The following is a 13755-nucleotide window of genomic DNA, read 5'->3' on the forward strand; positions in this document are numbered from 1 at the left end:
TAACTACCTAACCTAACCTAACCTAAATCAAAAAATCCAAAGGGCAAAGTAAGAAAAAGGGTGTAATTGATGCAATCAAATAAAGAATGGAGGAGAGACTAGGAGACAGAGGTGGAGATGGAATGAAGGAGAGATGAGGAGACAAAGTCATATTGGAAAAGAAAATGGGGGCTACAGAGGGTAAAGAGGAAATTGAAGAGGGGGATGGGAGAGAAATGGGAGGCAGAGAGAGAGAAAGGGAAAGTGGATGGACGGTTGAGAACATGAGGTATGAGAGTTACCAGCAGGGCCTGGATGGCAAGTGTGTCTCCATAAACATGCTGTATCCAGGTCTTGCTGATCATACACTAGCCCTAGGAGACCATGAAACACAATATAGGTCCCATGTCCCATGATGGATGAGGCCCAGGCTCTGATGTCAGCCCACTTAGTGCTCCCCACCAACAGGGACAAATCACTCGGCCACCGCCTCCCTCAACAAGCAGGCTAATACAACTAATGGAGCCATCTACACAGTTCAACTGGCTTGATGCTCTTTGAATAGACTTCTGCTGCCTTGTTCCACTGATTTATCCGCTGGGTAATTGTTTTTCTAAATCCATGCATGAAGAGGAAAGTCAGAGAACCTGTGGTGACATCTTACAGATTTCTAAACCAGAGATGAAAATCAATAAAGATTTGCTTATTGACACCAAGAGTACTGTTTTTTTTCCCTCTCACTGATCACTGTCACCTTTGCCGTGACGCCCCCCTCACTTTCCTTTCATGGGCTCTCTTAAATCAACTCCCTGCTCGTAGCCACAAGCAGCAACCAATGAAATGGTGAATGAGCTCCAGACTTAGTTCTGACAGGTTTTTTTTAAAAGACGCCTCGTTTGTGCTGACCTACATCACTTTTTCTTTCCAATCATCTTTCCTCCCGGGCCACGGCTGGCTCCAAAGGCTGCCATGGGGACCAGTGGCCAGCCTGGAGAGCCATTAGGATGCTTGACTCACTGTGATTGTGGGCTCAGACACACAATTGAAAGAGTCGGATATGCCAGCTGATAAAGGGTGACAACAACTTCCTGCTTGATAAATACTGTACAGCCTGTACAACTCAGTGAGAGCAGTGCGACGTTACCAAGATTAGAACTTCGATTCCTACTAAAGTGCTCGATATCAAATACAGATTGTTTGAACAAGAGCCCATATTATGTTATCCTCATCTCTAAATGATAATCTAATAAAACATTTTCCTGTCCACGGTTTGACTGAGCAAATCAAAAATAAGCTCCCCAATGCTCATAAAAAGGAATAGTGTTAATTTCTAGCTACTCTGAGACAGCAGATAAAGCTGCAAACACAACATCATATAGGGTAAATGGTCTGCATTTATATAGTGCTTTATCCCCTTAGTGATCTCAAAGCGCTTTACAGTTTGCATCCCATTCACTTCCATTTGTATCACACGCGCACACACACACACACACACACACACACACACACACACACACACACACACACACACACACACACACACACACACACACACACACACACACACACACACACACACACACACACACACACCAATGGTGGCAGAGTTGCCATGCAAGGTGCCTGCCACTGGGAGCAACTTGGAGTTCAGGGCCTTGCCGAAGGACAACTCAAGATGTGGACAGGAGGACCCAGGGACCGAATCACTAACCTTATGATTAGTGGGGAACCCGATCTACCTTCTGAGCCACAGAGCTACATCATACGCTAGCTAGGGCGACCTATGATGGTACAGCCAGTTGTTATCGGGACCGTGTTAGCAAGCAGCCTATAGTTACACATCTAGCAGACACAGAGTATTCATTTAGGGCTTCCGACCACCCAACGTATATTAATCATACTCACTCTCCTTTTAGCTCTGTTTTGGTCTCCACCAACTGCTAAGGCACATTTCTGGCCCTTTTGCTGCTAAATGTTCCACAATGTTCACCAGCGAGCTGCCAACTTCTTCTGCTGAATATTAAAGATCAAATCAAGAACAAATTCTGGTAAATAAACACCTTAATAAATCTATATATTACCTCATGCCATTTAGTAAAATAATTTGTGAGAAGACAGAGGACTTTTTTGTTCCCTAGACAATGCCTGTAAGCTTTTTCTATTTATTTCACATTAAAGCTTCCCAACATTTACAGGGCACATTTAAAGTGCTAAACTGTTGCTCATTTAATAACTGTTCAACCACACTGACAGCACTTATTGTACCACACCAGGATTTGTAGCAGCAGTGGGAATTATGACAAAATACTTTAGTGTGAGTGGATTTCAGGTACGTGATTCTTCATTGTTAACGCAGAACAGGATTAGCTACAATAAGGTGTGCAGCTTTATGTTGCAATTATTGCAAATGATCCACATTAGATTTGAACGTCCCATCTTTGACAGCTTGTGTGAGCACAAGACATTTTTGTCTTGCTTTGAATGGAAGTAGACTTCGATACGCTCCATTTCAGAAAGCTTTGCACGTTTTTACAGCTTTTACAAACGCACCATTGAGAGTAAAGGTTGTCCAGGGCGAGCAAGCTCTTTTGGGTTTATCCATATTGATTTCCCTGTTGCATCTCTGTGTGTGGTGAATCTCTGAGCTTATTAAGATGCAGCTCTGCCGTGCAACAACAGCTTTCTGAAATGATAATAACACAAACAGCTTCAGAGCTTCCATCATAGTCATCTGCAGGTGGGTGATTATGTCCAGTCCACCGCAGGGCTTTGGCTGGTCTACCACAGTGAACCAAACTGACTTATATAACACGAGGGTACGCATAAGAGATTAGGGGACCTTTCACTTAACACAGAGGGAGACAAACACTGGCTTTTTCTGAAGATAACAGATCAGGGAGTGAAGAAAATGTGTCTTTTTACATTATTAACTGTAATCACAGCTGCATGGGTGTCTTAAGGGATTTTATCTCTAAAATGTAACAAACACAGGGCAGGTTTTGCAGGCAACAGGGATGGTATAGCTCCGGCTTTATCCAAAACCACGGATTAACAACAGGACACGCTTGTTCAAGGGAGATTTCACTGTTGTGCATGTAATGAGTAAATTCCTAGTTTTTCCAAGATCTTGTCCACATTTTTTTTAATGATGTTTGTCATTTTCTTGTTATAATGACATTAATACCAATTTATCCCATTTACACAAGGAACTTTTCTTATTATATCATGATGAGTTTGTGTCGTCATAATGAGAAACTTGCAGATGCTGATTTAAAGGAGAAAAAGGTCAACGCTGCAGAATTGAGAAAACACATAGAATCATTGTGTATTTGATATCAGGGATGGTCAATAACTGGGTCAGAGCACAGTTTTCATTACACTGTAACTCTTTATTAGTGTAAGCATATTTTACGCTGAACAAGGGAGAAAAGCCTCTGATATGATACGTGTCAATAATTTACTTCGCAGCTGTGATGTAGATTAGTGACTACTGACTGAATCCTAAAAGAACATAGTTACACCAATATTTTAATATTAAAAAAATAAATTAAATGATTCTGCGTACTGTGAAAGAGATCACTCGTAGTAATGAACTCAAAATGAATTAACTTCTTTTCACTGTTTTGGTTTTACAGCCAACAAATGTAGTATGTTGGTTCAGTTGCACTGCTTTCATCAACCTTTCATCAACTTTCAACATGACCTGGATGATTGAAAATCTAATAACATGTTTCATCCATCTTGCTTCCAGCATCATCCGCTTTGGACACTTCTTACCTAACACCAAGCCAGCAACAGGTTAGTGAACATGGTGGAATATTTGGTGCTTAAATAGCAAAATATTTTTTTAGTTGGTGGACACACAAACAGAGAGAAATAGAAAGTGGATATAGGACTTCTATTTATCAATTGGTCAATGTGTAAAATCTAAATCTGTGCAAACATATTCACCATAACATGTTATGTTTACACTTTTTCTTGTTATTTACTGTCCATATTTAGAAGGATGGTGTGAACAAATATAGATTTGACCTAATACACAGGAGACACCGCCTTTGTTTGTACCCCGTTATTTGTCTATTATCAGATTTATTGTTTGTAGATGTTTGTGCCCCGAGCTGGAGTTGATTTAATTAATAAACCAAAGGAATGTCAAACCTCCATTTGTGTGTGTATTTTTATCTTGTAGTATATTTCTCTAGAAAGCTGAGAGCAAAGGTTTCCCACTCCTTCTGTCTCTCTTTCACTGTCTGACAGCGTCTCGGCTCGTCACATATAATCTTGGCGGGATCAAAACGTTCCCTCGTTCTCAGTCTGCTGGGCTCTGTGAAAACAGCCAGGAGCAAGCCAGCAAACGGGCGCGGGGAGCTCATGAGGTAACCACAGAGACACAGAGATGAGGAAGACGGACAGAGATGATGATGGAGAGCTGTTATTAGTTGTGGAAGGACACTAGACAACTTGGCCCACGCGAGCCCTCTGGGTAAAGGCTATCAGGCTGCCTGTGATTAGAGTTAGGTGCTTGACAGACCTCCAGACAGAGAGAGGGGGAAGAGCATGATTTGAAGACAAGAGGTAAGCTCCTATCATCCCCTCACTGTACCTTTAACATTTTAAATTAAATTGTAAAAGGATAAAAAATAAAATAAAAAAAAAGGCGGTAATTGTTGCCATGGCATCAGAAAAAAGACTCTTTAATTTTGTTCTTTTCTTTTAAAGACTGACTTCTATTTTCTCGTAACCACAAATTCACACATGACCTAGTTAGAACAGCTTACTTGGATGCACTGCAGGGAGGTTCGGAGAAAAACTTTGTGTGTTCAAGAAATTTGAAGAAATTCAAAGGCAGCATTTATGGAAAAAGAAAAAAAAAAACAGAACCATAAACAAAAAAATGGTTATGTTGAGCTATACACAGTTTTATCTTGAGCCTAGTAGTGAACAGTGGGCTAAGCACTTTATCTCTCAAACACTGTTGTGATAAGAGAGCAGCCCCATAGTCCTTTGTTCACCAGCTGAGAGCCTGTGTTAGTCTCTGACGGCTGCTGAGAGATCACTGGTAGATGAGAGGTTAGCATATTTTTAGACGGGTGATGTTTCATGTGAACAGTCTTACTTCTAAATAATGAGGGTGCCTGAGACTCAAAGATCAAACCAGCAGCGAGGAGCTGCAGACAAGCAGACTTTCAAAAGTTTGGATGGAGAACATGGAGGGCATGAAAAATGGGGGAACGGGAGCCAAAATGTAAAGTTGGATGAGGAAATGTGGTGATATGCAAAACAGAAAGAAAAATGGAGAAAACATAAAGGTGAAGAGGAAAGCAGTGAGCTCTTGAGTTTGGTGCTGGAAGTCATAGAACAGGCTAATAATTAAAGGAAGAGAAACCCAACACATACCGAAGTAACAAGAAGGGAATACAACTAAGGTCACGTTCTCTGTATTGTTTCTGGGAGTATGGGGAATGTAAGGGCCTGAGGAAGAGATTAAGTTGATGGCATACAGTACTGTGCAAAGGTTTTAGGCACTGGAAGTAAAGAGGGTGCTTCTAAAAGGAAGCCATGAAGACTTTTAGTTACCTTCATACAAGACTAAAACATGAAATCAAATCAATATTTAATGTGACAACCCTTTGTCTTTCAAACAGCACCACTTCTCTTGCGTGCCGTTTTCCAAGGTTCTCAGCAGGTAGGTTGTTTTGAGCTTCCTGCAGAACCTGCCACAGTTCTTCTGTGGATTTAATCAGTCTCAGTGTCTTCTGCCTCTTCATGTAATTTTTGGGAGCTGCAGCATCTGCTGCAAGACTCCTTGTTCTTGTTGCTGCAGATATTTTTTTTTTATGAGGTTTATTGAGGTTTGGGCTCGTTTATGCGATAGAATGAATTTGGGACTGGTAGCCTCCCTGATGGTTCCGCATGACGGATAAGAAAGTGCACAAAACTCATGCAGAGTACTGTATAATTACATCAGCAGTAGATTACACATGATGTGTTTTCAAAGTCGGACAACACATTTATATTTGACTATTTCTGGCAAAACAAGAGCATTTCCCCTCCATAATTATATTGCTGGCAGTGAAGAGAAGGCTTTGAAACACTTAGCAGTTACATAAATAAAATTTGAGTAAACAAAAAATGCTATACTAGAGGGGTAGGTCGCCCTGGGAAAATTTAGATTCATGACATTAGTATTTCTCAATTCCTGGCTGCAGTTGCATTGTTGACGGTCATGTGAATGAAATATGTTTAACATTTTAACTTCTTTTCTGATGATCTTCAAACATCTATGAAAAGTTGCAGCTTTTTTCAAACTGCCAAAAAGTACATAATAGTTAAGATTCATCAGTCTACAACTTCTTTCAAATTATATATTTTCAAATGAAATATATTGAAGTCTGGGTCTGAGTTTCTTTTCATTGTAGTGTTATGAGTAGAATAAATTCCATATCAAACAAGAATTGTTACGTTTTCAAGGGTAATACGAAATGACTATGAACTGATGGTCTTTCAGGTCACCCTACTGCACAGTGTAGAGCACTACATCAACACAACAGAGATAAATAGTCCAGCAACGCTTTAAATTACACATCATTACATACCTCTCCACTATATGACAAACAGCCACCTCAGCTACTCGCTTTATTTTTGTGCTTCACGAACCACATTCCTCACATTTTCTCTCATTACCTTTTTTCTGGTGTGGTTTCATTTTCTTTGCTCGCTGGTGCTTCCTGTAGGTCTGGGAGGTTGGCAAAGTCATCCTGTTCAGCCAGCCCGATTGCTAGAGACAGAACAACCATCTTCCCCTCGCTGGACATACAAACAAACAAGACATCACGAGACCACACGGGTACGAAGAGAAATAGGGTACAGGGACACACACATATATTCCGACATATACGAAACACACACAAACAGGCAGCGACAGAAACACAGCATCACACCCGGCACACATTCATTTCATGTACAAGGAGAGAGTGGGAGAGAGGTGGTAGACTGCTGTGAGGACACTACAGTATTTCAGTTTAACAAATGCTCAGTTCTTACTTCACTTTGTAATGCATCTTATCCAAACCTGTGTGCTATGGAGGGAGATAAGAATACCATCAATCTAACACTTTAATAACACCTGACTGCATGCATCTCTTGCTATTTTGTTTATGAAATGTTCATTTTTTTGTAAAAACTTTGATATAAATATCATTGAACATGAACACTACTGAAACATGTGCAGAACAACCTGTAAAAAAATAAAAAATAAAATAATATTTACAAAGGCAACTTACTGTTTATTATTTTGCCTGTATGCCTTTGTGAATATATGACATGTGGACGGGCACCTAAATCAACTTCTGATGTGCATCACTAACATACATTATGTGAGTATGTTAAAGGAAATGAACAAGTAAAAGTCATGATAAACTTTCAAATAATCCAGGGTTTGTGTTGTTCTTTCTTTGGTGGATAGATTTACATGATCAGGAAACACAACATCATCATCAGCGCTGTCTCTTCCAAAAATATTTTACTGGTTTAATCTCACAGATCACAGTGGTGAGCACATTTTTGGAACGTCTACAAGTGTTGTTGTTAGCTTTAGGCAAGAAATTTGACTTTTAGATTAAAAAAAAAAAAAAATAGATTGTCTTCGGTAAAATTGATCAGTGTAATAGAACTGGTGTAAACGTTATCATAACCAGATCAGCTCACGTCATTCTTGTATCTCTGGAAGATGTCTTGCACTGCTTCTAGATTGTCCACTTGTCCTTTACGAAGTGTGATATACTGTATATTGAACAAGTGGACAATCTAGAAGCAGTGCAAGACATCTTCCAGAGATACAAGAATGGCGTGAGCTGATCTGGTCATGATAACGTTTACACCAGTTCTATTACACTGATCAATTTTACTCAAGACAATCTATTTTTTTTTTCCCTTCACCACATCTGTTAGGCTGTGAGTTTGCTACTAAAAGCCATCCAGCCTTTGAATCACTACAAAGTCTTGTTCTCACATTTTGGATAATGTGTAGTGCCTCTGATTACTCTTTTCCACCACAGAAGCAGATTATTTTGGTGCCAAACCATTTGTCACACGCTGTGTTGATTATTTTTTACTTCTTTAACACTAACATGGTACTGGATGGATTGCATTTCTGTAATCTATTTCTCTTATAGCAAAGTGTGTATCATTAAAATATAACGGATGATCAAAATTATATTCATCAAAGGCCAACCTTATATATAAGGTTTCTTGTATACTCAGTTAAAATATCCATAAGTTTTTTTCTTACAGTATGACTCATCATCATTAGGTATGCAGGTATATATTGGCTCAGTGTGTTCTTACAATGTGGATACATTAAAAAAAAATGTTGAACCCCCTGCAGATACTCTATGGTGGTCATAGAAATGTGTTTCACTGAAATGAGCATCCTTAGAAGAATGGTTCCATCTCTTTATCGTCTACATTTACATGTTTCCTTCAACAATAAATATGCAAAAATAGAAGTGCAACACCCTAAAAGAAAGCATTGGATTGTTTCAGAGAAAAATGGAGGCAATTGCAATGACATGCAGAAAAGAAAGTTAAAAACAACAAAAAAAAGCCAAATAAATCCATGAAAATTGAGGTGACCTTAACAAAAACCTGCAACAAAGAAATGTATGTTGATTTTCAGCGGCTATTTTCCCCCTCTCAACAAGCCTGAAGACATTCAAATTACGTTTTAACTAAAGTATGGTGCACTGTAAATTCAAGAGGCCATGCAAACAGTGACCCTAACATTTGCCCAAAAACTAATCTTGTACTTCACAGTCACAAAAAACAACCCACATGGAGGCACATAGTGTGCTCTATTCTAGCTAATACTTTTCTTTCTGCCTCTGCCATACTCTTTTCTTTTTTTTACAGCCTCTAGCGTAGCATGCTGATCCATGGACAACCTTTACATGAGTTTTATTTTTACAGTAATTTCCTAAAAGGCTAAATTCCAGCTCCAAAACAAATCTTTGTTGGTTTCTCGCATCCCTTAACATCAGCTGACTGACAGTTACAGGCATAATAACAAAATATTCCTCAAAATGTTCTTCTCTTACCTTAGCAGCTGCCTTAATTTGGTTTGAATATTAACCTGTTATCAATGAAATTACAGAGACTTAAAGGTTTTATGATAGGAGAAATTCCTTCTGTGTTCCTGAAACAGTAATCAGTATGAAACAATAACCAAAACATCTCTAAAATTATACAATTTAAATCTAGCAATGATGAGCCAGACACTATGGCACCCCTGAACACGGCACATGTGTTATTTTGCACATAGGCAAGAAGTATAACAAAATATCAATATGATCAAAAGATTTTCACTGAAGGGAATCTTACATCTTCCTTTTTTTTATGTATATATTTTTTTTATATTTTCAGTTTCTCGTTAGTTTTCCTCAGCTCATCTTCCTCTCATCTTTGTGTATCTCACACCTCTATTTTTCCAGCCTGTATGGACTTTCTATAGTGCTGTTTGTTCAAGCAGTATCGACAACGAGAGGAACACATTAGCACTTGAGAGACAGCAGCCCACTGGGGATGTGTAAACAGCACCGACATGACGCTCATCGATAAGGTGAATGGATTTGTCTAGATGACCAAAAAAGACACGTGCACTCCAACCGGAGGACGCTGAGATCATTACCACCTACACCAGGTCTATCGATCTGAAGGGAAAGCGGCGAGGCTCAGTTGCCACACTGTGCGGGACACATTGACACAAGTTGAAGGTGAAACTGCTGCATTTGGTTGTTCATACCCCAACGATCACGTATGCATAATATTCCCAACCCCCACTGAATGCACCCCTGGACCCTCCCCAGGGTCAACAACTGACGTGTTTGGTCCGGTGAGATTCATGAGGACAGGGGCAATGGGCGATGCCACCTCACTATATATGAACCCAGCCTTATTTGAATGATGATTCACATAGGCAGGGAGGTCACAGGCCTGGAGACACTGTTAATGGGAAGACACGCAAAAAGTACAGGGGCGAAGAGCTGTGTGCATAGATGTGTGTGGATGCCTATGTTTATGGTCAAGAGGGGATGGAGGCGTTTACGTGAGGCTGCTTTGTAGAGCACATCATATGTAATCTATCTTTCAAGTCAAGCGGAGGAGGAGAGTTCTCCGTGCTTGGTTTCTCAAACAATGACCGGCCTTCGCACATCGGGAGCTTCTCTACTCGGCAGCGGATGAGTCGGAAAATTGTTGGTGTCGTAATAATGATCTTTGCTAACTCAATAGTGAATATTTCTTTTGAAACCTGGTTGGCTTCATGTTAAGGTTGTTTAAATCATTTGGTATTTTAAGTTGTTCTAAAACCAGAGAAAAAAGAGACGGATCAAGTCTTTAGGTGTAATTGTATGACGCACAGTTTATGTAACTATTATGCCTGATATATGGTTTTTAACAATCTGAAAACCTGTGAAGAAGTATTTATTTTAATGACTTCCCCATGCTGTTTAGCTGCTGTTTCTTACCTCCCCGACAGTGATGGCAATAATTCATTGCTGTTGTATTACTATGAATCCAAGCACAAAAGATGCACATACAAGGGAATAACAAAAGTCCCCAAAATTTATGACAGTTTTGTGGTTCATGAATGCAAAGTGTGGTGGTGCACACATACAATAGAGAAGTACCTCCCTGCAAAGAATGGGTTTCATGAAACATTTCAAATTCATAAATGTATACTGAACAAGTTAAGAAACAAGTTTTCTCAAGACCTCCTGGAGTTGGTAAATATATATACAATACACTTGTTCAAATATAGGATAATATTCAGATGTTATATCTTTACCTCTGCACTCACCACTCAACTTTGTTTTGAACTTATAAACACAGTCATACACACACTAACATATAATGACAAAACATAAAAAGCCTATCAAAAATCACTATGCAGCATACTCAGAAATTATAAGGGGCTTTAAAGGAGAAAATATGATCTACTGTACATATACAAAGCTATTAATGTAGTCAAATCTATGACACCTGACCCAATCAGCTTCTACTGTAGCAACATCACAAGCTGCACCCTTATCATAGCTGACTTGAATCAGTATCTCTGGTTCGACCTCTTTATAAGAAGGTTTCATAAAATTTTGCAAAATATGTGACATCCCTTGTATAAACAGGTATTTTCATATATCACACCTAGTCTAAACTACTGCAGTTTAATTCAGCAGTCAAACTTTTGTGAGTAGAGAAGCTTTTTTTTGGTTCTGTTTGTGTTGCACTGAAAACAATTTCAAAAATGTTCTCCATATAAAAAAAAAAGAGGGGTGGAGAAAGCATTAGAAACACCTTAAACCACAACGCAAATCAAGCGAATCACAAACCAGTGGTAGAATGTAACATTTACTCAAGTAAAGTAAGTACTGAAGACCAATTTTGAGGTACTTGTTTGACTATTTCAATTTTACATCATTCATCTCCCTATTTCAGAGGAAAATGTAAAACTTTTTACTGTCTCAGCTCTGCTTCAATCAACTACAGCAGCAAAAAGCTATTTAAACTTTAATGAGTAATAACTATCCAATAGTATGACATACACAGAGGCTATTTTTTATCCTCAGTGACTTTTACTTAACTTTTTTTTTACTTGTAGTAAGATCTGAAAATCTTCCTCCAACAACACCATAAAATATATATGATATCAAATCTAGGAAGGGTTTACTGCGGTGCTGTTCTAGCAGACTGCAATGCAGTGGTGCACTAATATAAACTAGTCTGTGTAGCACATGATTATCAAAAACTTGATGACACTTACAAGAAGGACTTGACGTCCAGCCCTCTGTGGCGGATCTGCTCCATCATGTGGTCCCAGCTGCCTGGATTTGACCTTGATCGGCCTGCCCCTGCTCCTCTGTACCGGGAGGCTGCAGCCGGACTCCCCCGAACCCCCCGCGGGCCCCCACGGTGGCCCCCGCCGCCTGGCCCTGTGTGCAGCTGGCCCAGGCTCTGCGAGGTGACTGGGGGGTCATTGGGAGCTGGAGGGGGCTGGTGAGTGAGGGGCTGTTGGAGGCTCTGCTGCCGGACCAGGGGCCGAGGGCGCGCCACAGCTGAGGATGGGATGTGCTCCAGGGTGGAAGCAGACGAGAGGGAGGCGTCCCCAAAACTGAGCAGACACATGGGAGCAGCAGGGAAAAAGATGGATACAACAGGGAAGACATTGGAGTTAGAGATAGCATGAGAGACATAGGACAGGGCAGGTAGTTATAAGATGAAAGTATAAAAGATCAAACTATTAAAAAAACTGGTAACACATGATCATGCTGATATCAAAAGAAAGTCGGGGAGGATAAAAATGGCAAACCCATATATAAACACAGCACTGACTGAAATGTGGGAACACAGTGTTCGCAGAGAATATCCAAGGGAGCGAGTATCAAGAGAGAAAAAACAGTAAAGAAGATCAGGAGAAGAGGGAGAGACAAAAAAAAAACAGTGGTCAAACAGCTTTAGGTTACTGGTAAACATGTTCATGAGGAAAGCTGTGCTGAATTTTGAGTTATTGCATCATGACAGTGTGTGGATGGGCTGGTATACAATGTATAAACATTCAATTATTCTTCTCCAAACTAGTGTCAAAACAAACCTCTGCTTCAGTGGAACTAAATTTGAGCTGAAGTTAAAGTATCACTATCACTTAACTTGACTCTGTTCTTCATCTGCAGCGCTGAATCATTTCTGCATGTTATTTCTCTCCCTAATTAGTCTTGACCTACTTCTACCTTCTTGCCTTATTGCCTTTTGCTTCCACCAATCTCTCTCCGAGGTCCTTTTGGCTCCTGCAATATTTCCCCTCGCCGCTTTTCCTTCTACCTTTGTGCTTCTGCTCTCAACTGCTCTACATCCCCTCTGTCCATTCATCTTTTCTTCACCCTTAGCCATCACATCACTCTATCTCCACACGGCCTCCAATCACTGTTCTTTAAGTCTGCTCTCTAATTACCGGTCTGCTACTCTTACAATCATGTAATAGTGCTTCACCCCTTATCCTCCCCTCAATCATTGCCCTGCCTGATGACTGTAAGCTTGTGCTAAACAGCTCTTTCTGGAGCTAATGCTGTGAGGGAGGATTTACTGCCTGGACTTGAGTTGTGTTAGCGGCGCTCTTCAGCATTAACTCGGCTCTAACTCTGTTGGAGAGCCAGGAGACAAGCACCCGCAGGAGCACAGCAATGCTGGATCAAGTAAATAGAAGACAGAGCTCATATACATGCAGTAAAGCATGCACTCTTTCTCCCATACACTCACATATTCACATATAGCACACCATTAGGTATTTCCTGAGGACAGACTTTGATGAGAATGTTTGTTTACTTGTGTCTAATATTCTAACTGAATACATGTTGATTAATGTATAAAAGTTGTTTGGCAGATTTCAGAGTTTTAAAGTGGGAGGAGACATTTTGTGTTTTGACTTCTAGAAGTAAAAGTCCGATTCCCCCCCCCCCCCCCTTGCACAGACGGCTTTAGGCAGCTGCTTGTTGGAGCACATCCAAGGTTTGGATGAGAATCAGTTAAATCATCAGCGCAAAAGATGAGCATTCAGAAAATATCCAATTGTTTGATAAACAGCTGAAGGCTATGACGGCCATAACAAACCTATGTACAATTATCATGGACAATCTGCTGAAAATCATCAAGGACATCTTTAAAGCAAAAAAAAACCAAAAACTGAAATGATTATTTACAGCAGAGAAAAAAAATACTTTCACAACCACT

General features: G+C 40.0%; 1 protein-coding gene across 3 annotated transcripts in view; it reads right to left on the reverse strand.

Annotated features, from left to right (window-relative positions):
- Window positions 1-13755, reverse strand: part of syt7b (synaptotagmin VIIb) — a 96667-nt gene that overhangs the window by 19022 nt on the left and 63890 nt on the right. For 2 of the 3 annotated variants that reach the window (XM_069697656.1, XM_069697658.1), the window contains 2 exons: window positions 11795-12142; window positions 6664-6786 (listed from right to left, as the gene is read on the reverse strand). In XM_069697656.1, the coding sequence (XP_069553757.1) occupies window positions 6664-6786; window positions 11795-12142 (471 nt within the window). The remainder of the gene's footprint in view (window positions 1-6663; window positions 6787-11794; window positions 12143-13755) is intronic. The other variant, XM_069697657.1, reaches the window with a different exon arrangement.

The sequence above is a fragment of the Brachyistius frenatus genome, unplaced genomic scaffold (genome assembly GCF_029030835.1).
Source record: "Brachyistius frenatus isolate BFR_SWC_R1_liver_20210118 unplaced genomic scaffold, ASM2903083v1 Contig_24, whole genome shotgun sequence".
Classification (NCBI taxonomy): domain Eukaryota; kingdom Metazoa; phylum Chordata; class Actinopteri; family Embiotocidae; genus Brachyistius; species Brachyistius frenatus.